The sequence below is a fragment of the Lipotes vexillifer genome, unplaced genomic scaffold (assembly GCF_000442215.2).
Source record: "Lipotes vexillifer unplaced genomic scaffold, Lipotes_vexillifer_v1.1 scaffold433, whole genome shotgun sequence".
Classification (NCBI taxonomy): Eukaryota; Metazoa; Chordata; class Mammalia; order Artiodactyla; family Lipotidae; genus Lipotes; species Lipotes vexillifer.
This window is the reverse complement of record NW_006774285.1, coordinates 1,584,235-1,607,824: the sequence shown is the minus strand read 5'-3', so window position 1 is coordinate 1,607,824 and position 23,590 is coordinate 1,584,235. Positions and strand designations below refer to the sequence as shown.

The 23,590-nt window shown below is 41.0% G+C and overlaps 2 protein-coding genes across 8 annotated transcripts in view; one reads left to right on the top strand and one right to left on the bottom strand.

Moving 5' to 3' along the window:
* The window catches only part of RPS6KB1 (ribosomal protein S6 kinase B1), a 39,346-nt gene extending 37,813 nt beyond the window's left edge, over positions 1–1,533 (bottom strand). For 3 of the 4 annotated variants that reach the window (XM_007449083.1, XM_007449086.1, XM_007449084.1), the window contains exon 1: positions 1,254–1,533. In XM_007449083.1, coding sequence (XP_007449145.1) covers positions 1,254–1,394 — 141 coding nt within the window. In that variant the 5' untranslated portion in view covers positions 1,395–1,533. Of the gene's footprint in view, positions 1–677; positions 799–1,253 lie in introns of all 4 variants that reach the window. The other variant, XM_007449085.1, reaches the window with a different exon arrangement.
* Positions 1,534–1,642: 109 nt separating this feature from the next.
* On the top strand, positions 1,643–22,294 carry TUBD1 (tubulin delta 1). 4 transcript variants are annotated; one of them, XM_007449081.1, is made up of 9 exons: positions 1,643–1,883; positions 2,834–2,950; positions 4,772–4,919; positions 5,709–5,925; positions 6,661–6,892; positions 11,562–11,726; positions 18,414–18,554; positions 19,917–20,100; positions 22,105–22,294. In XM_007449081.1, exons 3-9 carry the CDS (start codon positions 4,801–4,803, stop codon positions 22,211–22,213), a joined length of 1,167 nt encoding a protein of 388 aa, XP_007449143.1. In that variant the 5' UTR covers positions 1,643–1,883; positions 2,834–2,950; positions 4,772–4,800; the 3' UTR covers positions 22,214–22,294. The 4 variants fall into 4 exon arrangements, with proteins under 4 accessions (XP_007449143.1, XP_007449141.1, XP_007449142.1 ...); XM_007449079.1 differs by lacking the exon at positions 1,643–1,883 and having other exon boundaries at positions 2,779–2,950; XM_007449080.1 differs by lacking the exons at positions 1,643–1,883; positions 11,562–11,726 and having other exon boundaries at positions 2,779–2,950.
* The last annotated feature ends 1,296 nt before the right edge of the window (positions 22,295–23,590 follow it).

Genomic DNA, 23,590 nt, shown 5'->3' with positions numbered 1-23,590 from the left:
CAGTATTACTTTAGCCCACTTAGTTTCTTAAAGTGTTCAAAATTATTTATATATAGCATCTCAATCTTTGGTCAACAAGCAGGCAACAACTTACTTGCCAAAGGAGGAAAACAGGGTGAGGAAAAGAAAGGGAAGCCCCTTCTGTAGTTAGAACAAACATCTGACATCAGTCATTAACCCACGTACTCATCTAGCAATGGAATTTAGAATCTAAATTACCGTGAGGTTATCATTGATGGTCATTTACCCAGAATCAGTGATTTAGCATGACAACACCATTTCTGAACGTCAGGTACAATCTGTGATTTTTCAATAAATTTATCTTGAGAAAAGAATCTTGAATAAAGAATAACAAACTACTAAGGCAGCAAAGGTAAAACCAAGCTATGCATTAGGAAAAACAATTCTAAATTTAACACCCTAAATTACAGAAAGAAAAGCCCTCACACCACCATTCACAAGTCTCAGTGCAACCAATTTATTTTTGGCAAGCCAAATCACAGCTGTCAACGCTGGTTTTTTTCCACCCCTAAATTACATCAAGTATTTTGAAAAAATGTAGACATCGTCAACTGGGGTAAAAGTAAGTTACAAATGCCGTGTGTCGTTATATAAATGCTTTAAAAAAAAAGTCACACGGAAGGGGGTTTAAAAAAAAAAAAAGCAAACAAACAAACCCTGGAAGATGCGGCAGAGCCCCCTTGCTCCCGAAATAAAACTCCTGGTGGCTGTAACAGCAGCGGCAGCGCTACTCCCGACAGAAGTTTTCAGCTGTCACTTCTAACAGCTGAGCGCTTCCTAGGAGAGAAGCGACAGGCCGAGAGAAGTGGTTGTGGGAGGTCTGAAGATGGAACACTTAGGGGAACCCTTCCACACTTCACCTGCACTTACGGGCCACCCAGCAAGCGCAGTCCCCTCCCCCCAACACTCGCGCCCCGCACACTCAAGTCCAGTAGCTCCAGGAATCGACCACGCGCCCTTCCTCGTTCCCTCCACAAACAGACTGCTCCCGGCTGCACCGGTCTGGGGCTATAAGGGCACAAGCCGCACCTGCAAGCGCCGCAGCAGCCTCGCACCTACGGCCAGGTCCGCACCGCCCGCCCCCCCGCTTCTGGCCGTGCAGCGCCTCGGCTCCTCCTGCAGACTGCTCGCGCCCCCCTGGGTCTCCGCGCTCTCGGACGCGCAGCGCTTCCAGAGCGCGGGCCGCCGCCCCGGCCCTGTCACCTCGGGCCCCCCGGGACCCCGGGCCTCACCCCCTCCTCCAGCTCATCCTCAGAGCCCGCGTCCTCTGGCTGGTCCAGGTCTATGTCAAACACTCCTGCCATGTCCTCAGCTTCCCTGTCTCGGAAGTCCGGCGCTGGGTAAAAGCCGTCCCGCCTCCGTCGTCGCCTCATGGGCCCGGCCCCGCCGCAGCCACCACCGCAGCTGCCGCCATCACCGGCTGCTTGGGCTCAGTGCGTCTGCGCCTAGGCCCTAGACTGGCTCCTCAAGTTCAGCGCTGGAGCATGCGTACAGGACTCTGTGAAGCCGAACCGTGGGCAATGAACATGCGTAGAACTATCGCTGGGAGCCAGGTACTGGCAGAAACATGCGCAGAAGCCCAGCCGAAGCCTCGCTCGGAAGCCAGATCATGCGCATTCTCAGCTAAAGCGTCTGATGGACAGTGAGCATGCGTACCATACCTGAAGTTGATAAATTGAAATTGAACATGCGTAATTAACCTTTCGGAATAGGAAAAAAAAAACCCACAACAAATCTCGTCGTCTGTGGAACATGCGCATTCGTTCTCTGTAATGTTTTTGGTATTGAAAGTGAGCATGCGCATAATGAGAAGGTTGCCACTCTGAGGTTTGAACCGGACAGAAACGGCTGATCCTGAGGCTGTCAGTGAGTGGGGTTAATGGGGAACTCCTGGGGCGGTATAGAAAGGGAGAACTTGGCTTTGCTATTTACTAGTGCAGTGGTCTTGCGAAAGTCGCATAACGTTTCAGAGCCTCAGTGTCCTTCTCTGTAAAATGAAAATAACGATACCTGTTTTTGCAAGGTTGTTTGATAATTGTTAAGTACAGAGTCTGGCTTACAAGCCACAGCTCTTTCCAGTGCTGCATAGACCCGGTGTGAGGTCGTTACCAAAAATTGTCTCTTTTCAGTGTTAAAAGTAGTGGATACTTCCTCTAATATTTCATCTGGTCTTTTTTTCCCCAAGCTTCGTCTTCCTTGCTGTCCTATCTGAGCTAAATACAAAGACTTTCTTGTGTTACTGTAGTTACCAGAACAGAAAGGCGATTGGTGGAGAAAGTCATTATTTTGAAGAGAGAAAATTAATGTTAATTAAATGTGCTACTGTTGAGCTTACTTCTGCATTCGCTCTGTCCCTGTCTGTGGTGTCCTCTGTCTGTGGTGTGAACTGTACACTATGAATTCCTTTAACCAGAATTTGTTTTGCTTTGTTTGTTTTAAATGCATGCTTAGGAAAATAGCGATTACAAATGAGATTTTGGAAACTATTGAGCTGTGTATGAATGGTTTTGGGTACAGTAATCCTGAATCCCGAAACCAACTTTCTTAAATGATTGGCTCCTTAGACAACATAGCTATTGTGTCTATAACACCATAGACATATATAGTACTTACAAATTATATTTTTAGTGATGTATATTCACATATATGGCATTTTATTTGTTCTTTATTGGTTATGTAGTGGCTCTCAAAGACTCTATTTTTTCTATTACAGGTTGCTCACTGTTTTGAGGGAGTAAGCCTGGTTTGTGTCTCAGCATGTCAATAGTAACAGTGCAGCTTGGTCAATGTGGTAATCAGATTGGTTTTGAAGTGTTTGATGCTTTATTTAGTGACTCACACTGTCCCCAGGGACTCTGCTCTAAAAGGGAGAATGAGGCATATCAAGCATCTTGCAAAGAAAGATTCTTCAGTGAGGAGGAAAATGGAGGTATGTGTGGTCCACAGACCTCTCCTTTACTCTGACATAACCAGCCTCTTCAAGGCCAGGCCCTCCACGTGGTGTCTGAACCCCATCCCCTTCCATCTTACTACGGAATGATTTTGCTCTCAGCCCTTTGTTTCTGTGTTAACGTTTGCCTCTCCAGTGACATCTTCTCCTCAGCACGTGAGCATGCTCAGATCATGCCAATCTAAAACCAAACAAACAAACAAAACTTAGCTCTTGACTATAGCTTTTTTCCTTCCTCATCTCTTTGCCTTCTCATCGAAGATTCTCAAAGGAGAACCCTCTTAAACCAACTGTAATCCTACTTCAGCTCTACAATACCGCTGAAGCTGTTCTATGAAAAATTCCCAATGATCTCCTAATTCCTAGAGCCAGTAACTGTTTTTCTTTTCTTAATTCACTTAACTTCTCTACCAGATTTGATAACATTAACTATAAAACTCCCTCCTTGAAATTCCTTCTGCTTAGGCTCTGAACTTTTCTTCTCCAGTGGCTGCATCTCAGCCTCTCTTCTGTCCTCACTTGTATAGTTCTCTCTGGGCAATTTCAGTGACTCTCAAATTTTGCTACATCTTTTATACTAGTGACTCTCAAAACCTCTAGCCTAGCATCTCTTCCAAGCTGCAGACTGATTAGTGAACATCACCTGCGTCTCTCATGTGTCCCTCAGACTCAACATCTCCATACCCGAGGGCATTCATTATTTTTCCTTTAAAACTTAGCTCTGGGGCTTCCCTGGTGGCGCAGTGGTTGGGAGTCCGCCTGCCGATGCAGGGGACGCGGGTTCGTGCCCCGGTCCGGGAGGATCCCACGTGCCGCGGAGCGGCTGGGCCCGTGAGCCATGGCCGCTGGGCCTGCGCGTCTGGAGCCTGTGCTCCGCAACGGGAGAGGCCACAGCAGGGAGAGGCCCACGTACCGCAAAAAAACCCCCAAAAAACAAAAAACCTTAGCTCTGACTGCCCACATACCATCAAACATCAAGATCTGCGTAGTTTACCTCCTGCTCATCCCTTGAAGCTCTTCTCCCTTTTCCATCTTCACTGTCATTGCCTTAGTTCTGGCTCTTGTCCTTTCTCACCTGGACTGTTTCAAGACAATCCTCCTGAGTCTCCCTGCCTGGTCTCTTGTGTTTATCACATCTATCCTCCACACTACTGTATTAAAAAAGACATCTTTCCTCCCCTGCTTGAACATGTTCAGTGGTTTCTCATTGCCTAAAAAGTAAATTTCAAGGTTTTTAGCATTGCATACAAGGACTTCCAAGATCTGAGCCCTGCCTGCTTTCTCTCCCCACCCATCACTTCTTACACCCCCTCTTTCTCCATCTTCTGCTTCAATAATCCTGAGATGCTTTTTGTGCCCTTGGTGTTTTTATACCTCTGAATAAAAATACTACTCTGTTAGTGTGGATTTGCTGTGGGTCATATCACATCATACTGTGATTAAGTGTTGATGTGTTTTATCTCTCCCACTGGTCCTCCTAGGGCTGGATTGATGTTGTCTTTGTCTCTGTGTTCCCAGCACAGTACATAGCACATTGTAAGCACTCAACAGATGTTTGTAGACTTGACCCAGTCATCATTTGAGCCCACATTTATTCAACCTGCCTAGCACAATGCTAGGCATTATGACACATCTGCATATACCTGCTGCTGCCCACCTGAATTTCTAAGCATAAGGAAAGTTCTTCCTATCCTCAGTCTTTGATTTTTTTTTTTTTTGGACCTAGAAGTTTATGCTCTGAGTTAACCCAAATAAGCCATGTGCAATATTTTTCTTTTGATTTTTTTTTCCCCTCTCTAGTTCCAATTGCTCGTGCTGTACTTGTTGACATGGAACCTAAAGTTATCAATCAAACACTGTCAAAGGCTGCCCATTCTGGCCGATGGAAATATGGCCAGCATTCATGCTTCTGTCAAAAACAAGGTTCTGGAAACAACTGGGCATATGGGTAAGAATAATTCCTCATGATTTTCAGTTTAGATACAGCTGCATAGTTGATTAATAGTATAGTTACAACTGCACAGTTGATATACCAAACACATAACTTTGAAATTGCTGTTTTAAAATGTAGAGTGTGACTTCACCCAGAAGACGCTCGTTCTGTCTCGTGTATGTCTATGCTTCAGGTTCACGTAATGATGAAACCAAGGATCTCTTGCAGCAACGTTTTCCACTTCTTCACTGTTGTTCTGCCAGCTAACTTATTGTCAATACAATATCTTTGTCTGGCAGGTATTCCAGTTAATAGGAAATATGCCAAGGCAGTAGTATTGCCTAGTGTTCTTTGGAAAATTCCAATGCCTAGGGCTCACTTCCAGAAATTCTGGTTTAATTGGTTTGGGATGAAGTCTGAATGTGGGATTTTTCAGAGCTTCCCTAGGTGATTCTAATGTGCAGCAAAGTTTGAACCACTGCTTTAGGAGTATTGTTAGGAATACTGAATATTATGTTGTACCGTAAACTTGCAGAACTACCTCGTAATTGAAGTCTCCAGCCTCAAGGAATGGACTATAAAAGAGAATTTTCTGCTCTCAGTAAACTTACTCTCCTAGCAGTCCTATTCACCTGTTAAAAATATTTAACTTGTGTATCTTCAATTTCGTCAATCAGGTACCTGTACCTTTCTTAAGAGTTAGTTCACTTCCATAGGTTTAAAAAGCCTTCGCTATCCTATATCTTTCTCTGCATTCCATCTCTGGTTAAATTGAAAGATGTTTGTTTCTTTTGCATTGCATAGATACTCTGTTCATGGACCTAGGCATGAAGACTCTATAATGAACCTGATCCAGAAGGAAGTGGAGAAATGTGATTCTTTGAATGGTTTTTTCATCATAATGAGTATGGCCGGAGGCACAGGATCAGGGCTAGGAGCCTTCGTTACACAGAACTTACAAGATCAGTACTCAAGCCCTTTGAAAATGAATCAGATTATATGGCCTTATGGAACTGGTGAGGTATGAACATGTCAATTGAAAAATTTATGTTTTGTATTCTTTGCAGTTAAATGTAGGTAAAAGATTGATCTCACCCTTTCTTTGGAAATGTTAAGTTACTGTGTAAGGAATGATTATACAATATGGTATCCTTTCATGTACAATTCATTTAACTTTGCCAAACAAATGAGGTGTCCTTATTCATAAAAATTCCAAAGAAGACATCTTTGGAATTGTGCATCTTCTCTCAGGAACCTATTCCTGGTTCAGTCCCTCTGGCTACAGCATGTAAAGCAGGGACCTTGGCCTCATCGTGCCATTGCCAACCTTCAAAGAATTTTCATTTCTTTCCATTGAAAGGAAATTTCTGTATAGGCCAATTTCCTATTGATCACCCTAGTAGGAGAAATAATTAAACAGAGGTGAAATAAGTCAGTATAGGAAATGATGTAGGAAGAAAGTGTGATAGTAATAGTCATCATTTATTGAGCCCTTACTCAATAAGGGCACTGTTCTTAAGTGCTTTACTTGCATTCTATCATTAATCCTTACAACTCTAGGAGGCTGGTATAATTATTATCCCCATTTTACAAACGAGGAAACTGAGGCATAGAGAGATTAAATAACTTGTCAAAGATCTTACAGCTAGAAAGTGAAAGAGCCAGGATTTGAACCTAGGCAGGATGCCCTTAGAGTCTACCCTCTTAACCACTGTTCTCTCCTGCCTTTCTTATCTTTGACCTTTTTTTCCTCCAGGTTATTGTTCAGAACTACAATTCCATTTTGACACTTTCTCACTTGTACCGATCTTCAGATGCCCTCCTTGTTCATGAGAATGATGCTGTTCATAAGATCTGTGCGAAACTGATGAATATCAAGCAGATCTCCTTCCGTGATATAAATCAAGTCCTCGCACATCAGCTGGGAAGTGTGTTCCAGCCTACTTACTCTGGGGAAGGCTCATTTCACTACAGAAGAAATCCACTAGGTATTTGTCCTCCTGTGTGTTATTTGTAGAGAAGTCTGATGTTCTGAAAGCCTGAAAGTTGTTCTCCTATGGCTCTTCCCCTCTGCCTAAAGATATACTCAGGTCTCCCTCATTTCGAAAACCTTCCCAAAGAGCAGCTTATTGAATTTGTTTTAATATTGCTTCTGTTTTATGTTTTGCTTTTCGTCTGCGAGGCATCTGGGATCTTAGCTCCCCAACCAGGAATCAAACCCACACCCCCTGCATTGGAGGGCAAAGTCTTAACCACTGGACCGCCAGGGAAATCCCCTTTTTTTTGTTCTTTAAAAATAAGTTTGAGATATAATTCACATACCATACAACTCACCCAGCTAAAGTGTACAATTCAGTGTTTTCTAGCATGTTCACAAAGTTGCACAACCATCATTTTCATCACTCCGTAAAGAAGTGATTCTTTTTTCAGGTTATTTGTCAAGTGGTGCTTTATCAATTCAAATCATCTAGATGCAAAGGACTTCGTAATCTATACCCCCAGTCCTACTCTCTTTCCCAAATAGTTGCCTACCCCAGTTTTCTTAGTTGCCATCTGTTTCTTTAGATTTAGCATGTTCTGAGTGGATTCATCATTTTTTTCCCTGTCTTCCCTCCCCAGCCCCCTCTTCCTCAATTCCTGTCACCTGGATTTCTCCCACTGTCCTCGTATCTCATCAGTATGCTCAGACCTGTTGGTGCCATCTCTGCCAGCTGTCTGCATTCTTCCCTACTTCCTTCTCTCTGATATTGGTTCACTTGGTCAGTATCTCTCAACTAATATTGCATACTCCCCCTGAATACAAAGTTCTCTTTATTCTCCTCTCCCTCTCCCTCTCTCTCCTTTTTTTTTCATGAAAACCAAAGCTCACATCTACGTGGACATTCCTGGCTTAAGGTGGTCCTATTACTGCTTTCCTTCCTGTTGCCTGCTTCTTCCCCCTGCAGTCAATCCATCTTGCACACTGGCCCCAAATGAGCCTCCCCAGTGCACAGATCTAATCCTGTACTTTACTTAACCCTCATTCTATGGCTCATGCATTACCTGCCAGATTTGTCATAATTCCTTATGCCCTGAATCCTAACTTTCCGTTTTCATCACCTTCTGCCGCCTCTGTATAGATTCCCCACCTACTTTTCATCCTGTCTCCACTTTTTTCTTCAATCTGGTACTTCCCTGCCTTGGTCCCTTTGCTCAGTGTTCCTTCTTCTAAGAAATCACTTCCTCCTTCCCTTCCTCACCTCTACTGAAACCTTACTCTTCCTGTAGGGTCCAATTCAAGTGATAATTTTTCCATAAAGCATTCCTACTGAGACCTTTACCTAAAGTAACCCTTTTTCTCTGAACTCCTGTGGCATTCTGTATCTCTTTTATGTCACTTAATGTTTTTTGCCTTTATTATTTCTTTAAGTGTGTTTGCTTATCTTTAAAAGTAATACACGCACATTTATTCAAGGAGTACAAAAGAATATGCAATCAAAAGTAAGTCTCCCTCTGGCCCCTTCCCAGAAGCTGCACCATGTGTTTCCTTAGAGGATGCATGTTTTATAGTCCCTACTAATTTGCAGCTTCCTTGGGGACATGTGTCTTGTTAATTTCTCTGCATTCCACAGTACTTACCATATTGCACATCTGTTCATTCAACCAGTATTTATTAGCTTCCTGCTATGTGCCAGGCACTATGCTACATGTTGGGGATCCAGTGGGGAACCAATGCAGACATTGTGTTCACATTAAACAAATAATTACACTAAGAACATATAATTAAAAACTGAGTTAAATTCTCTGAAGGAAAGGAGTACAGATCCAAGAGAATGGGTCACGAAGGAACCAGACCTAGGCTGACAAGGCAAAAGAAGGCTGCCCTGAGGAAGTAACACTTGAGCAAAAAGCTGGATGAAGACTTGGAGTTGACTAAGCAAACGGAGGGAGAAGGGAGTAGCATGTTGGGGGAATAGCATGTGCAAAGACCCTATGGCAGAAGGAAGCGTGGCCCTTTCGGAAGAGAGAAATCCAGTGTCACTGGAGCACAGAGAATGGTGTGGGGGATGATTGAAACCTGAGGCTAGAGCGGTGAGCAGGGGCCGACCTTGCAGGTCCTTGTAAGCCATTTAAAGGCCTCCTCATTAATCTCAGAGCAGGGGAAAGCCACTGAAGGATTTTAAGGAGGTCGTTGGCATAATCACTTTTATTTTTGAAAAATCCATTGCCTGTGGAGAGCTGGTTGGAGGTTGAGTCTGCAGGCTGGTCCAGTTGTTCCTTGGGGAGATTGTGATGAACTCGGTGAACTGCCCTCAGGAAATCCAAGCCATCAGTTCCATGGGCGCTCTCTTGACTCCCACTACCACGTACAAACTATAGGGCACTGGGTCCACATTTGCCCTTCACCTTGTGTCACAGTAGGAGAGGTATCCTGCTTCTATCAAAGGCCAGCCTCTCGCTTGGGTTCTGGGTCCCATTCCCTCTCTCTTCTCAGGGACTTAATTCCTCACTCATCTCTCATCCTCACATGTCATTAACCCTCTTTCCTGGGTCACTGCCATTACAACGGCTCTCTGGCATCTTTCACACCAAAGAAGCCCTCCCTTGACATCACCTCTCGTGATTTCCCCACTTATCTGTCATTCTTTAGAACAACTGTCCTCAAAGGGGCCTCCATTCTCCCTGTCCTCATTTCTTCACCATCTATTCACTCTTCAACCCACTCTGATCTAGTTTCTCTTCCATCACTTTTCTAAAACTGCTTTTCTTAATAGGTCGCAAGCATGTTCACATTGTCAAATTCACTGGACCGTTCACTGTCCTTATTTTATCTCAGTAGAATTTGGAATGGCCGATGCCTTGTCTTCTGAGTCTCCTCTTCGTCTTTTGTGACAGCCCCTCTCCTGATTTCCCTCCTTATCTCAATGACTACTCCTTTTATTCCCGTTTTTTTCCTCCTTCTTTGGCTCCTCCTTTTCCTAAGCTCTAAATGCTGGTCTTGAACCCTCTCCGAAGGTGACTGACCCAGTCCCATGGCTTTCGACACCATTTGTATTCTCCAGCTGGCCAGTTTCTCTCCAACTCTGACCAGTTCCCTAAGCTCTAGATTTCTATATCCGGCAGCCTTCCCAACATCTATGTGTACACATTTCATGGTCGTCCCAAACATGATGTGTCTAAAACAGATCTCTTAGCTTTCCCCCAGAGGAAGCCTGTTTCCTCCTCGATCCTTCAATTGCTCAGTTTTAAAAACTTAGGTCCAGGGAATTGCCTGGCGGTCCAGTGGTTAGGACTCGGCACTTTCACTGCCATGGCCCGGGTTCGATCCCTGGTTGGGGAAGTAAGAGCCCGCAAGCTGTGTAGGAATATGCTATAACAAGAATTCCATAGACTGACCAGCTTATAAACAACACAAGTTTACTTCTCACAGTTCTGGAGGCTCCAAGTCCAAGATCAGGGCACTAGTAGATTCAGTGCCTGGTGAGGGCCCGCTTCCAGGTTCACAGATGGCCATCTTCTCACTGTGTTCTCACCTGGCACGAGGGACGGGAGGCCTCTCTGGGGTCTCTCTTATAGAGACCGCATCTCCCAAAGGCCCCACCTCCTCCTGATGCCATCACCTTGGTGGTAAGGATTTCAATATATGAATTTTGAGGGACACAAACTGTCAGTCCATAACAGGGTTTGACAAAGTCAAGAATGGTTAAGATGAGAGTGGGTAAACAAGAAAGCTGGGGGGGAAAGCAGATTTTAACAATTAATTTGTGCGTTAGTCCTCAGGAATTATTTGCTGACTGCTGCTTGTTTATGCATGCTATGCAATAGAATTCAGCTCTAGGTATTTTACAGAAAAGGATTCTTATGTTTAGAGGAAACTCCATTAGCCATAGGATCAATTTGTGCAACATTTTGTAGATGTTTGTGTCAAAATTTGTCCTTAACATTAGGACGTAGGATATGAGTTTGCACCAACATTATCATAAAATTTAAATTTCATGTTATGGTAGAAGGTTTTTCTTTCTCCTCTAGGTATTTTCTATAAAAATATATAAAATACATAAAATATATGACATATTAAAAAGATAAAAATATTTTAAAAACATATAAAATAAGCTCTGAATGAAAAACAAATTAGCCTTTCTTCTTAATTCTGTTTCATTACAAATACAAGGTTCTAAAAATAGGTGTATTCCTGTGTTCAGGAGTTACTAATCCTGTTTTCTTTCCCAGTAAAGTTTGATGTTAAGAGGTTCTGATTATTATTTAACCAGATAAAATAAATAAGAGATCTAGGAAAATTTCTAAGGGACTATTTAGTGAACACTGAATGACAGACAATAAAAGCATATTAGGTCTCATGCTTATTTTGTTTTCCTGGGGTTTAGCTAAATATTTCACTCACATTTCCAGTTTCTTAGCTAAAAAGAAATTCTCGTTTCCTTTTGGCAAAGTGTGTTTTTTTCACTCATGCTAAAATAGGTGCCAAAATCAAGCAAATGTGTGGTCTTTAATAGACATCGTCTCTGAAATTGTATTTACATTTTAAAATTTAAGCAATTTTGGCCTTGGAGGAGAAAACACATTTGGTTCCCCCAAGCCATCAAATCATGGTTCTGTATGAGTCAGTGGAAACAACGTGGAATTTAAAAATTTAGTTCAGATTTTTTTTCTTTGCAGGAGACTTAATGGAGAATTTAGTTCCCCATCCAGAATTCAAGATGCTGGGTGTTCGTAACATTCCTCAAATGTCTGAGAATTCACTGGCATACAGCACATTTACTTGGGCTGGCCTCCTCAAGCATTTGAGACAGATGCTCATTTCTAATGCGAAAATGGAAGAAGGTAAAGCGTATTTTAAAAATATGCAGCCCACAAGCTGGGAAAAATGCCTCTGCTGGAGTTCTCAATATAAACTGGCTTGATCCAGTTGAAATAATGGTGCCTTCTTCTGACCAGGGAGGCTCCTGCAGAAAACTCACCAGAACATCCTGGGAGGATTTCTTAATCACTTCACAGTTTCATTTCTCAAAAAAATTTCAGATGAGTGTGACATTTATTTTTATTTTATTTTATTTTTATCAAAGTAATATAAGAACATAGTTTTTTTTAAAAAAATCAAGTAGTCAGAACTCACTTAAGTGTCTGTTTAAATCTGTCCATTGCGTTGTATGTAAATTACATCTCAATTTTTTAAAAAAAGTCAAGTAATTGTCCAGTATGAGTTTATAATGAGGAAGAGAACAGCCTATTCCACACTTCCCCGCAGCCCAGCGGAAACTGCTTTCAGTGTTTTGAGATGTTTCTTCTGGAATTTGCCCCCCATATTTCTAAATATCTTGCATATTCTGCTATTTGTTTTATTTTCCAGGTTTAGATTTTATCAGTTGCCTTCCTAGCATGAAATTGAGAACTGAATCTTCTTAACACCCCCTATATACACATCCACACATCTTTCCCTCCCTCCTCCTAATCTAGTTAAAGCATACTTTTGGGTTAGATCAGTTTTCATTGTCTGTGTTATTTTTGCTATGTAGATATTATTCATAATTGAGCCATGTACTGTATACACAGATTACATTTTATTCCATGTACAGTTTATTTTTTCCTCCTAGAGTTAATAGTTAAATTTATTTGGTCGGTATTCTTTGTACCTATTACAAATCTACCCCTAAACTTTTCCATAAAAATGAAACCCTTCTCAGCATGTTCAGACCTATCAGGTAATCTTATTACTTCCATTATCTGCTTGGAGATATCCCTTCTGGAGGACATCACCCTCCTGTTCCCATCTGCACTGGTTACTCTCCAGGCTTGATAAGCAGCCAGCACTGGCATCTCTGCCTCCTTCTTTATTCTAGCCCATTTCCTAGATTTCAAATCTTCCTCTTTCTGGGTTAATTCCCTCATATGGATAGTACCCTCCAGGAGCTTCCTAAGAAAGAGTACAGGGAAGGTAAAAATTTTAAGGCTGCAAATGTCATTATCCTACTTTTATATTTGCTTGGCCAGGTATAGGATTCGAGGCTGGGAATCATTTTTACTCAGTGTCTTGAAAGCACTGCTCGATATCTTCCAGCTTCCAGTGTTACTGCTGAGAAGTCCCACTTCAATCTGATTCCTAATCCTGTTTTATTCTCTCTTGTATCTTTTAGGATTTTCTCTTTGTCTCTAGCATTCTGGAATTCCTCAGTGTGGATCTTTCATTTATCTCAGTACCATGTAAACTTTATGAGGGCAGAGATTTTTGTTTTGTTTACTGCTGTATTTTCAGAGCCTCACCGGTTTAGCCTTTCCTGAGCAGAAGCCTTCTTCTCGGATGGAGGGTGGGGCACTCCCCCTAGTGCAGGAGTGGGGAAGGGTCTGGGGCTCTCACTGCCTCTCATACAGATTTTTAACTAATCCTCCTTTAGAAGCGCCTGGCCTGCTTCCAGGACCTCCACTGTGGGCAGAAATTTCAGATTTCCCTGGTTGCTAAGTCAGTAACCATTGGTTCATTTGCTTTCCAGCTTCCAAATTTTTGTTGCCATTATTTTCTTTCCATTTTTTTCTTGTTTATGCCTTTTAAAAAAATCCCTGTGTTGTTAGTGAGATTTGGGGAGTAAACTGGTATGTTCAGTCTGTCGCATTTAACTGGAAGTCACTACTATGTACTATTTTGGGAGCATATATTTTACCACAAATTACAGTAAGTTAGGTTTCAATACTATGAAAGTGGATTTCCTCTACATTTACTTGTACTGCCTTACAGATTTTAGATCGTAGTGCCTGACGTTTGGAGATAAGTAGAAAGTTCACATCTTAAGTAATGCTTCCTGAACCTTTTGGCCATGGGACCTGTTTTTCTGGCAATACCTATTATCAAGGAACACAGTGTTCCTCAGGGTACTGTAAGACGTGGTGCTCTGAGCCCTCTTAGGTTGATAAACCAGTTTGTTTAGTCATTTTCCCATATAGGAGTTTATAGTGTCACCATTTTTTCACAGTTAAAGAGTTTTGAACACTTAAATGTTTTCATATAAATATGAACATATGAATAAATATATTTATGTCACTAACCAGGTTGAAGGATATAGTTTGAAAACTCTTCATATGTTATCAGAATGCTCTATATGAAGGTTGACCCCATTAAGATCATCATCAGCCGTGTATCTGTTTCTACATGTCCTATAGCAACAGGAGGAATGAGTGGCCCAAGGGGCGGCAAGGCAGAAGTTACAATGTCTCTTATGACCTAGTTTTGGAAGTCACATATCATCATTTTGCACCATCCTTTTGGTTGTTAAGGTCAGCCCTATCCCGTGGGGAGGGGACCACAAAAGGGCCTGAATACCGGGTGGCAAGGATCATTGGAGTTCATCTTAGAGGCTGGCTACCACCCTCTGTCCTCTGTCCCCTAATGAATCATGTCCTACCATTTGCAGAATGTAATTAACCCTTCCCAAGCCCCCCCAGAGTTAGCACATCAGCCTATTAGCACATTCCATTAGCACATCAGCCTAAAGTCCAGAATCTTGTCATCTAAAAGCAGGTGCAGGTGTGGCTTTACTTTCCTCAGGTGAGATTTCCTGGGTATAGCTCTTTAAGTACACCCCGCCCCCAACAGACCATGGTGGAACAGGTGTAGGATTTTACTTATTTATTTTTAAGTTTTATTTACAACGCCTTATTTTTAAAATTTATTTATTAGTTGATTTATTTTTTCTAGTTTGGATCAATTTATTCACGTGAGGACTAGAGATTCAAAGTTCTAAGGGTGTATATAAACAGACTTTAAAAAATAAAACTAGCATCACATTATATGTATTTTTTGTTCTGCAACTGTCTTTTGACATAGTATTTTGTAGCCTTCATTCCAATTCATTCATTTAGACATGCCTTATTCTTTTTAGTAGCTACATAGTTTCCTGCCATATAGGAGCCCTAACTTATTATATGCACGTAGATTAAAGAGTCAGGTAATTCTACGAAGCTGGTTGTTAAAACTTTCAGTCCATAACCTTCTTCTATTGTCTCCTTCCCAGAGGTAACCATTTTTCAAAACTCTTTTGCTGTTTCTTTTACTGTTTTTTTTTTTTTTTTGCAGTACGCCGGACTGGGGCACAAACCCGTGTCCCCTGCATCGGCAGGCGGACTCTCAACCACTGCGCCACCAGGGAAGCCCCTACTGTTTTTATCTATTGCCATTTACAGATTTTTCAATGATTTAGGTATTACCTATTTACTTCCCACCATGGAGGGTTAGGATTTAGCTTTTTTCCAACACTGGCCCCTAAGCTCTAAAACACCCTCTAGACAGGCTCATCCTTCTGATATGGTAGTAAGTGTCATCACTGGGTTAAATCGATATTCAGCTTTACATTATCATGACCAAGTAAATGCTATTCACAGCAATAGCAAGTAAATGCTATTGCTCGCTTCACGTATCTGTGTCACATTTTGGTAATCTCGCAATATTTCAAACTTTTTCCTTATTATTATATTTGTTATGGTGATCTGTGATCGGTGATCTTTGATGTTACTATTGCAAAAGTTGCTATTGCTGAAAGTTCAGATGATGGTTAGCATTTTTTAGCCATAAAGTATTTTTTAATTCAGGTATGTACATTTCTTTTTAGACATAATGCTATTGCACAATTAATAGATTACAGTATAGTGTAAACATAACTTTTTTTTTTGCGGTACGCGGGCCTCTCACTGCTGTGGCCTCTCCCGTTGCGGAGCACAGGCTCCGCACGCGCAGGCTCAGCGGCCATGGCTCACGGGCCCAGCCGTTCCGCGGCATGTGGGACCCTCCCGGACCGGGGCACGAACCCGTGTCCCCTGCATCGGCAGGCGGACTCTCAACCACTGCACCACCAGGGAAGCCCATAAACATAACTTTTATATGCACTGAGAAGCCAAAAATATTTGTGTGACTCACTTTATTGTGATAATTTACTTTATTGCGGTGGTTGGAACCAATCACGCAAAATCTCCAAGGTCTGCCTGTATCCAGGTATTCTGTCAGTTTCATCTTCTTTAAGAAATCTCCCCTAGAGCCTTCTGACCTGCTTCAGTCTCGTTTTTTTTGCCCTCTCCAGCCAGTGTACATTTGTCCTTCTGGATATTCTATTTGCCTGTCTGTTGTGTTGGATATTCTGCTCAGAGGGTTTACACAAAGCCCCAGTGATCTGGGGGAAGAGGAGGGAGGGGCCATGGTTTTCCTGGTTTGGTATGTTTCCTGCCCTTACCGCTGCCTGGTGTTCTCCAGACTAGAGTCTCTCAGTCATATCCTCTCCAGAAAGTAAACCTTTAGTTTTCTGCTAGGTGGGGAAGAGGCAGTCGTCATAATAAACAGACAAGTTTAGCAACATTCTTTAAGCAGGAGTCAAAGGTAGATGCGCTTTACATGGTTGCAAAGCCAGTTTAAGAGCCAGTGACTTAGTGTTTTCATGGATTCCCTTAAGGGATGCCGCACCACCTACTTTCTGGAGGCACAGAGCACAATAATGTGAAAACACATAGGCATCATTAATGCTGAAACAAAGAGTGATAAAGTCACTGAATGTGAAAAAGTTTTAGGAAAACCTTAATCAAGTTATTTTGTTACATATATATTTTTATATATGCTCAAGAGTGATATATGATTTTTAAAAATATAAACCTAATTTACTCTAACTCTTCAATAAGTGTAAAATTTAATAATCTAAGTGAATAATTTAATTGTTTTTTTCTAATCAATGGTGACTTGGATGGAAGGAAATATAATATTGTAGATTTATACCCCTTTTTTGTTACATGGATTGTAAATATTTTTGTCCATCACTTTTGTCTTTTGTATGGTATTTTTCACTATATGGAAATTTTACATTTTTATGTGAGCAGACCTGTAAATCTTCCCTTATAGATTCTGAGCCTTACCTACCCCAAAGATATAAAAATATTCTTTATTATTTCCTAGTATTTTCATAGTTTTATATTTAATATTTAAAATTTAACCCATCTGGGATTTATTTATTTATTTATTTATTTATTTATTTCTTGCTTGCTTGCCTGTGCCGCGCAGCATGTGGGATATTAGTTCCCCGACCAGGGATCAAACGTGCCCCCTGCAGTGGAAGCGTGGAGTATTAACCGCTGGACCGCCAGGGAAGTCCCTATTTTTGTTTTAATAAATTTATTTACTTTATTTATTTATTTTTGGCTGCATTCGGTCTTTGTTGCTGTGCGCTCTAGCTGCGGCGAGCAGGGGCTACTGTTTGTTGCGGTGCGCCGGCTTCTCATTGTAGTGGCTTCTCTTGTTGTGGAGCACGGCCTCTAGGTGCACGGGCTTCAGTAGTTGTGGTGCACAGGCTTAGTTGCTCTGCGGCATGTGGGATCCTCCCAGAGCAGGGTTCAAACCCATTTCCCCTGCAGTGGCAGGCAGATTCTTAACCACTGTGCCACCAGGGAAGTCCCCTCTATTTTTGTTTTTGATCATGTATATTTTTTAAAAATAAATTTATTTATTTTTGGCTGCATTGGGTCTTCGTTGCTGTGCGCAGGCTTTCTCTAGTTGCAGCGAGCGGGGGCTACTCTGTTGCGGTGTGTGGGCTCTAGGCATGCGGGCTTCAGTAGTTGTGGCATGTGGTCTCAGTAGTTGTGGCTCACGGGCTCTAGAGCACAGGCTCAGTAGTTGTGGCTCACGGGCTTCAGTAGTTGTGGCTTGTGGGCTTGGTAGTTGTGGCTTGCGGGCTCTAGAGCACAGGCTCAGTAGTTGTGGCACACCGGCTTAGTTGCTCCGCGGCATGTGGGATCTTCCCGGACCAGGGATCAAACCTCTTTCCCCTGCATTGGCAGGCGGATTCTCAACCACTGCACCACCAGGGAAGCCCTCAATTTTCAATCCTATTTTTGCTTTGTGTTTCTACATCCCTTAACATTTTTATATGTATTTTGTTTATTTGTTCATAGAGACATACAGAATGAAGTTCAGTCTTTATAGGTGAATAGTTCTATGAATTTTGACACACTTAAACGGTGTAACCACCACCACAATTGAGACAGAGTATTTCCATGTTCCAAAAAGTTCCCTCACACCCCTTTGTAGACAGCCTCTTTCCTCCACTCCAAGCCCCTAGCAACTATTGATCTGAACTTTATTCCTATGGTTTTGCCTTTTCCAGAACGTCCTGTAAATGGAATCAAACAGGATGTAATCTTTTGAGTCAGGCTTGCTTCACTTAGCATCAGGCTTCTGATATTGATCCACATTGTAACGTGTGTCAGAAGTTACTTTCTTTTTACTGCGTTGTAGAATTGCATCCTTTGCACCTACCACCGTCCTTTAATATTCGATGAAGAATATTTCATGCCTTTCTCAGGACTGAGTAGTTTGAATCACTTTAGGTCAACCAGATAAGAATGTTTAAATTTTTGGAAGAACCCCACCCTGCCACAACTTTTACTTATCAAATGGAAATTTATATAAAATACACATACTATAATACATCCTTCTCTTCTTGTTCAAGGCGATTTGTAAAATCTCTTGCTCTTTTTTTCTTTTGGTAGGTATTGATTGGCAGGTACGGCCTCCTTTATCACGACTTCCTACACTTGGTAAAATGTCTCTCAACAAGGAGTTTCATTTTAACACTTCCATTGCTAACTTGGTCATCCTTCGTGGGAAAGATGTACATAGTGCGGAGCTGGGTAAGCAAAGTTAAGGTGAAAATTAAGATGTACATTTTGCACATGTACATGGTATGCATGGTAAAAAAAAAAAAAAGAAAAGAGAAAGAAAAAAAGAAGTCCCTGAATTTATTCTTAAAGAAAGGAAAATAATAACTCCATATTTTAGTAACAAAATGTAACCATTGTATCAGTAAGTGTGTGACTGGATACCAAAATAGATGTGGTGTAAACAAGACGACAAGTTTAATTCTTTCTTCCTGAATCTGGCTGACCTGTCATCCTCACCTTGTGGCTTTGTCCTTAGTGCAGGGCATCTGTTTGAACTTCAGCCATCAAATCACATAGGAATAAGCAAAGAAGGGCAGGCCTGGTCCTCTAGGGTCACACACCACACTTGTGTTTATATCCCTTCGACTGGGACTGAATCATGTGCCACATCTAGCTGCAGGGGTGGCTATGAGTACAGTTAAAATTTGGTGCTTGTTACTAAAGAAGGAGAGAACAGGTATTGCAGGACAACTAATGGTCTCTGTGACAAGCATTGGTACAACATTTTCAGGAGGTTGAAAGAGCAGTACTCTTCTTAGCTTTCTTTGTGTTTCTATGGCAATTCTCTGGGATTATATTATCCTTGTCTGATGATTCCAGCAGCATCCAATTGGCCGCTTCTAGCTGTGATATAAAGAAAATCAATCTCATCCCTGTAATACCTCTTAAATAAAAAACTAGTCATAATTAAAAAGAGATCAAGTCAATCAGATGGTGTCCTTTCTTCATATTCTTCATTTTAGATTTTAAAATGAGAAAGGTAATAAAAGGATATATAAAGTAATCTAACCGCCAAAAATTTACCCACAGCAAATGATGCAGGTACACAGAGGTGTTCTTGCAAAGATATTCATTGCAACATCTTTCACACTAACAGAAATGTGGGAACAACCTAAATGCCCAACAGTAGGAAATGTGTTAAAGAAATTATGGTATATTCATAGAAGCTTTTTAAAATATGAGTGATATTTACTAACACAGAAAAGAGGTTTACAACATATTGGTGAATGAAAAATGCATATTACATAGGGCATGTATGTAAAATTATAGTACAAAAGAGGGTCAGCAGACTGTTCATAGTCTGTCTCTGGGTGGTAGCATTTCAGCTATTGAGCTGACTTTTAAATTTTCTTCTTAATAAATACTTTTCTGAATGGTGTGAATTTTTTTTAATGATGAATATGGATCATTTATCCAAAAGCAATATAAAGCTAGTTTCAAAGAGCAAATCAAAAGATTTCTGGTGAACTGGATACAAAAATATCTGTTTATTAATTTGTTTCAAAAACTGATGATTTATGATGTAAACAGTGCCTTGTTATTTTACCCTAGGAGCATTTAAAGATCCAGCTCTCTATACTTCCTGGTTAGAGCCTGTTCATGCTTTCAGTGTGTGGAAAACCCAGCGAGCCTTTAGCAAATATGAGAAGTCTGCAGCGTTGGTCAGCAATAGCCAGTTCTTAGTAAAACCACTTGATATGATTGTGGGCAAAGCATGGAATATGTTTGCTTCAAAGTAAGTAAAAAATAAATCTACAAACCTTTCCTAAGCTTAAGCAGATAATATAATGTTAAAATACTAGGCAGGATGTGGAGTGTCTTAGTCTGTTTGGGCTGCTATGACAAATATAGCATAGACTGGGTAGCTTGTAAACCAAAGAAATTTCTCGCATTTCTCGAGGCTAGCACGTCCAAGATCAAGGTACTGGCAGATTCAATGTCCAGTGAAGACCAACTTCCTGGTTCATAGGTGGTATCTTTTTGCTGTGTCCTCAAGTGGCAGAGGGGCAAAGGAGCTTTCATGGGCCTCTAATCCCATTTATGAGGGCTCCACTGTCATGACCTAATCACATCCCAAAGGCCTTACCTCCTAATATCATCACCTTGGGAGTTAGGATTTCAACATATGAATTTTGGGGGAACACAAACATTCAATCTATAGCATGGAGTGAGTACTTTGTAGGTATGAAACTTTGGGCACATTACTTCAGGTTTCATTTCCTTTTCTGTACAATGGATCCAAAAGAGAGGATATATGTGGTGAGGATTAAATGAGATGATAATGTAAAAAACACTTAGTACAGTGCATGACTAGTAAATGCTCAATAATTGTTCCCTAGTATTATTGTTGTTGTTGACTAAACGAGTAGTTTCTTTTTAAAAAATATTTATTTATTTGGTTGCACCAGGTCTTAGTTGTCACTCCAGGACTCCTTTAGTTGCAGCTTGCTGGCTTCTTAGTTGCAGCATGTGGGCTTCTTAGTTGTGGCTCACCAGCTCCTTAGTTGCAGCCCACAGGCTCCTTAGTTATGGCATGGGAACTCTTAGTTGCGGCATGCATGTGGGATCTAGTTCCCTGACCAGGGATCGAACCCAGGCCCCCTGCTTTGAGAGCACCGAGTCTCATCCTCTGCGCCACCAGGGAAGTCCCTAAATGAGTAGTTTCTAAATGAAATGAAAGTAAAGTAGAAATTTCACTATAAGGCAAGGACAGTAAGATAGTTTTCCAAAATAGGATCCTTGAGAATGGAAGAGATCCTGATCTTGCTCAGTAAGAAATATTGCAAGTTCAACTCCACTTGGTACTAAGAAATGTCTGCTTGATTACTAAGAAATGTGTCATCCGGTTCCCTGACCTCTGCCACAATTACTTAATGTTAAAGCAGAATTTCTCAAATCATTGGGTAAGCCTGTACTTTGATTAGCTAGGATTCCCAAGGGCCCCCCATCCTGCACATGGCCATTCCATAAACCCCTACTCCTCAAGACTGTGAACTCTGTGTCCTTTGTTGGTATAGTTCTCATCCCACTCTCATTAAATGGTAGCAGCTATTATTTCATCAATTTAGTTCATGTCTGCCCTTGATATTCTTTTTAACATGACTTCTCCTGCTTCAGAACAGGAGAACTGTTCTGTTTGGGGGACTGGAGGTATTAAGAGGATCACCTGGCATTAGTGAAAATTAAGTGTTGTCTGAAAAACACTTGGGAGGCTTCACTTCATTCCTAGAACTGGATCAATGTGTTTCTACAGTTTCACGCCTTAGATAAAACTTCTCAGGCACTTCTGAAGAGTTTATATTGAACACAGTCATCTCCTGTAGGGTGCTGAATATGTGTTGGGTAGACAGCCAAATCTGAACATGCTTCTTTTTCCTATGTGCTGCTGCTTTTTCTTTTGGCCATGCCGTGCGGCTTGCAGGATCTTAGTTCCCTGACCAGGGATTGAACCCGGGCCCTGGCTGTGAAAGCACCAAGTCCTAACCGTGGGACCGCCAGGGAATTCCCCTCCTATGGGCTTCTTATTGTCACTCTCTTGGACACTAAATAGACAGGGAGCTTGACACAAACTTAGAGAGTTTGCTAACCTTTGGAGTAAACATTGAAGCAAAGGCAAGACTTTTAAGAGAGTCTGCCATCTGCAAGTGTTCATGAGCTAGGGAAGGTCGATTTATTATTTGATTTTGAGTTATTCGTTTGCCTGAGATTTTTATTTCATATTTTCTGTTTCTTTCATCAGAGCCTACATTCATCAGTACACAAAATTTGGAATTGAAGAAGAGGATTTTTTGGACAGTTTCACATTGTTAGAACAGGTTATTGCTAGTTACTGCAACCTCGGATTTTGAACAAAGGAGAAAAATTACCTTAAGTCATTTTTGGACTAAAATACTCGCAATACTACTTTCTCCGTAAGGTTTTTCAAATTCCTGTCTGCTAATGTAACAAGGTTAAATGCTGATTCCTTCTCCATACTATAGCCACAGAAAAGGAGAAAAACCTTTCATGTTTTCAATGAAAACATCTACTTGAAATTTTCCTTTGTAAGAAAAAATATTGGTACTTCTTTAAAGAACTCTGGGAATACTTTGCTGAGATGTTAGAACTCTAGAACTATCAGAAAAGGAAACTTCCCTCTTTATTCCAAAAAGCATTCACTAAGTATGAGCTAAACTTTCATAGCACAATTTTAAGCTAAGAAATTGCAATTCCGTATTTAAATATATTCATCTTTGAAGTGAATGTTTTGAACCATAAGAGGGAGCTGTTGTCAAAAGCTACAGGGTGAACATCTATTTTTGAATATTTTATTCTAAAACGGTAAGCTTTTCCACTTTAAGCAGCTATTTAAAAATAAATGTCAGGACTTTGTTAATAAACGTTATATCATGCTTAAATACAAAAGTAAATAAGCAAATGTTTCCTTTGTTTGCTGTTCTTAAATTTTCTGGGCATCAGAAAATTGGGTTTTTCTTTTAGATCTTAGAATGCCAGAGCAGAAACTGATTTTATTCAACCAGTGCTTTAAAATTACTTACAGGTATTTAGCTGGTGTGGAAGATGGTTATATTCTTTTCAGTAAAAGGTGTAAGAGCTTTCACCAAAATTTCACTATGTTGAGAAAATTATCACCAAGTAAATATTGTCCTAGATGAAACTGACACATACAGATGTTGGTTTCATTCAGAAGGACAGAACACATTTGGAAATTTGCAACTGAGTTTGAGGGGAATGGTGTAGTTCAATAAAACACATCACATGCAATGTATTAACAAATGTAAAATGGCAAACAAATAGGAACATTTTGCCCTTTCTGCCAAATCTACCAGTGGTTTCTTCCTTTTCTTTCCATATGGAAATGATTACCTTTTTGCTGTTTTTCTTATCAACTGTTGCTATGATTTAAAATACTGAACCATATCTTATTTCTAAGGAATGTAAAAAGTGGTCTGTTCAACTGCTAAAAGGCACACCCACTGCTGTATTTTGTTAAGCCAAGAATACTAGAAAATAATGAGATTGTAATTTTTACAAAATAAAGTTAAAAGTAATAGTTTAGCATTGCAGAGATCCAAAGACTGAAACAATTTCCTGAACTAAACCAGCATTAATGAAGATCTGTAACCAAATTACCTCACTAGGGGGTAGGCTGATTCTGAGGAACTTTGCTACAAGTTAAGCTTAAAGAAAGTCATAAGTTGAAATCATTTTATATTTGAGAAAAG

Bases quoted from the DNA above. Each gene is read 5' to 3' on its own strand.
- TUBD1 (XM_007449079.1), top strand. From the start codon at position 2,779: ATGTCAATAGTAACAGTGCAGCTTGGTCAATGTGGTAATCAGATTGGT. The intron at 4,920-5,708 runs GTAAGAATAATT...TGCATTGCATAG, and splicing joins GGAAACAACTGGGCATATGG to ATACTCTGTTCATGGACCTA. The intron at 11,727-18,413 runs GTAAAGCGTATT...TTCTTTTGGTAG, and splicing joins TAATGCGAAAATGGAAGAAG to GTATTGATTGGCAGGTACGG.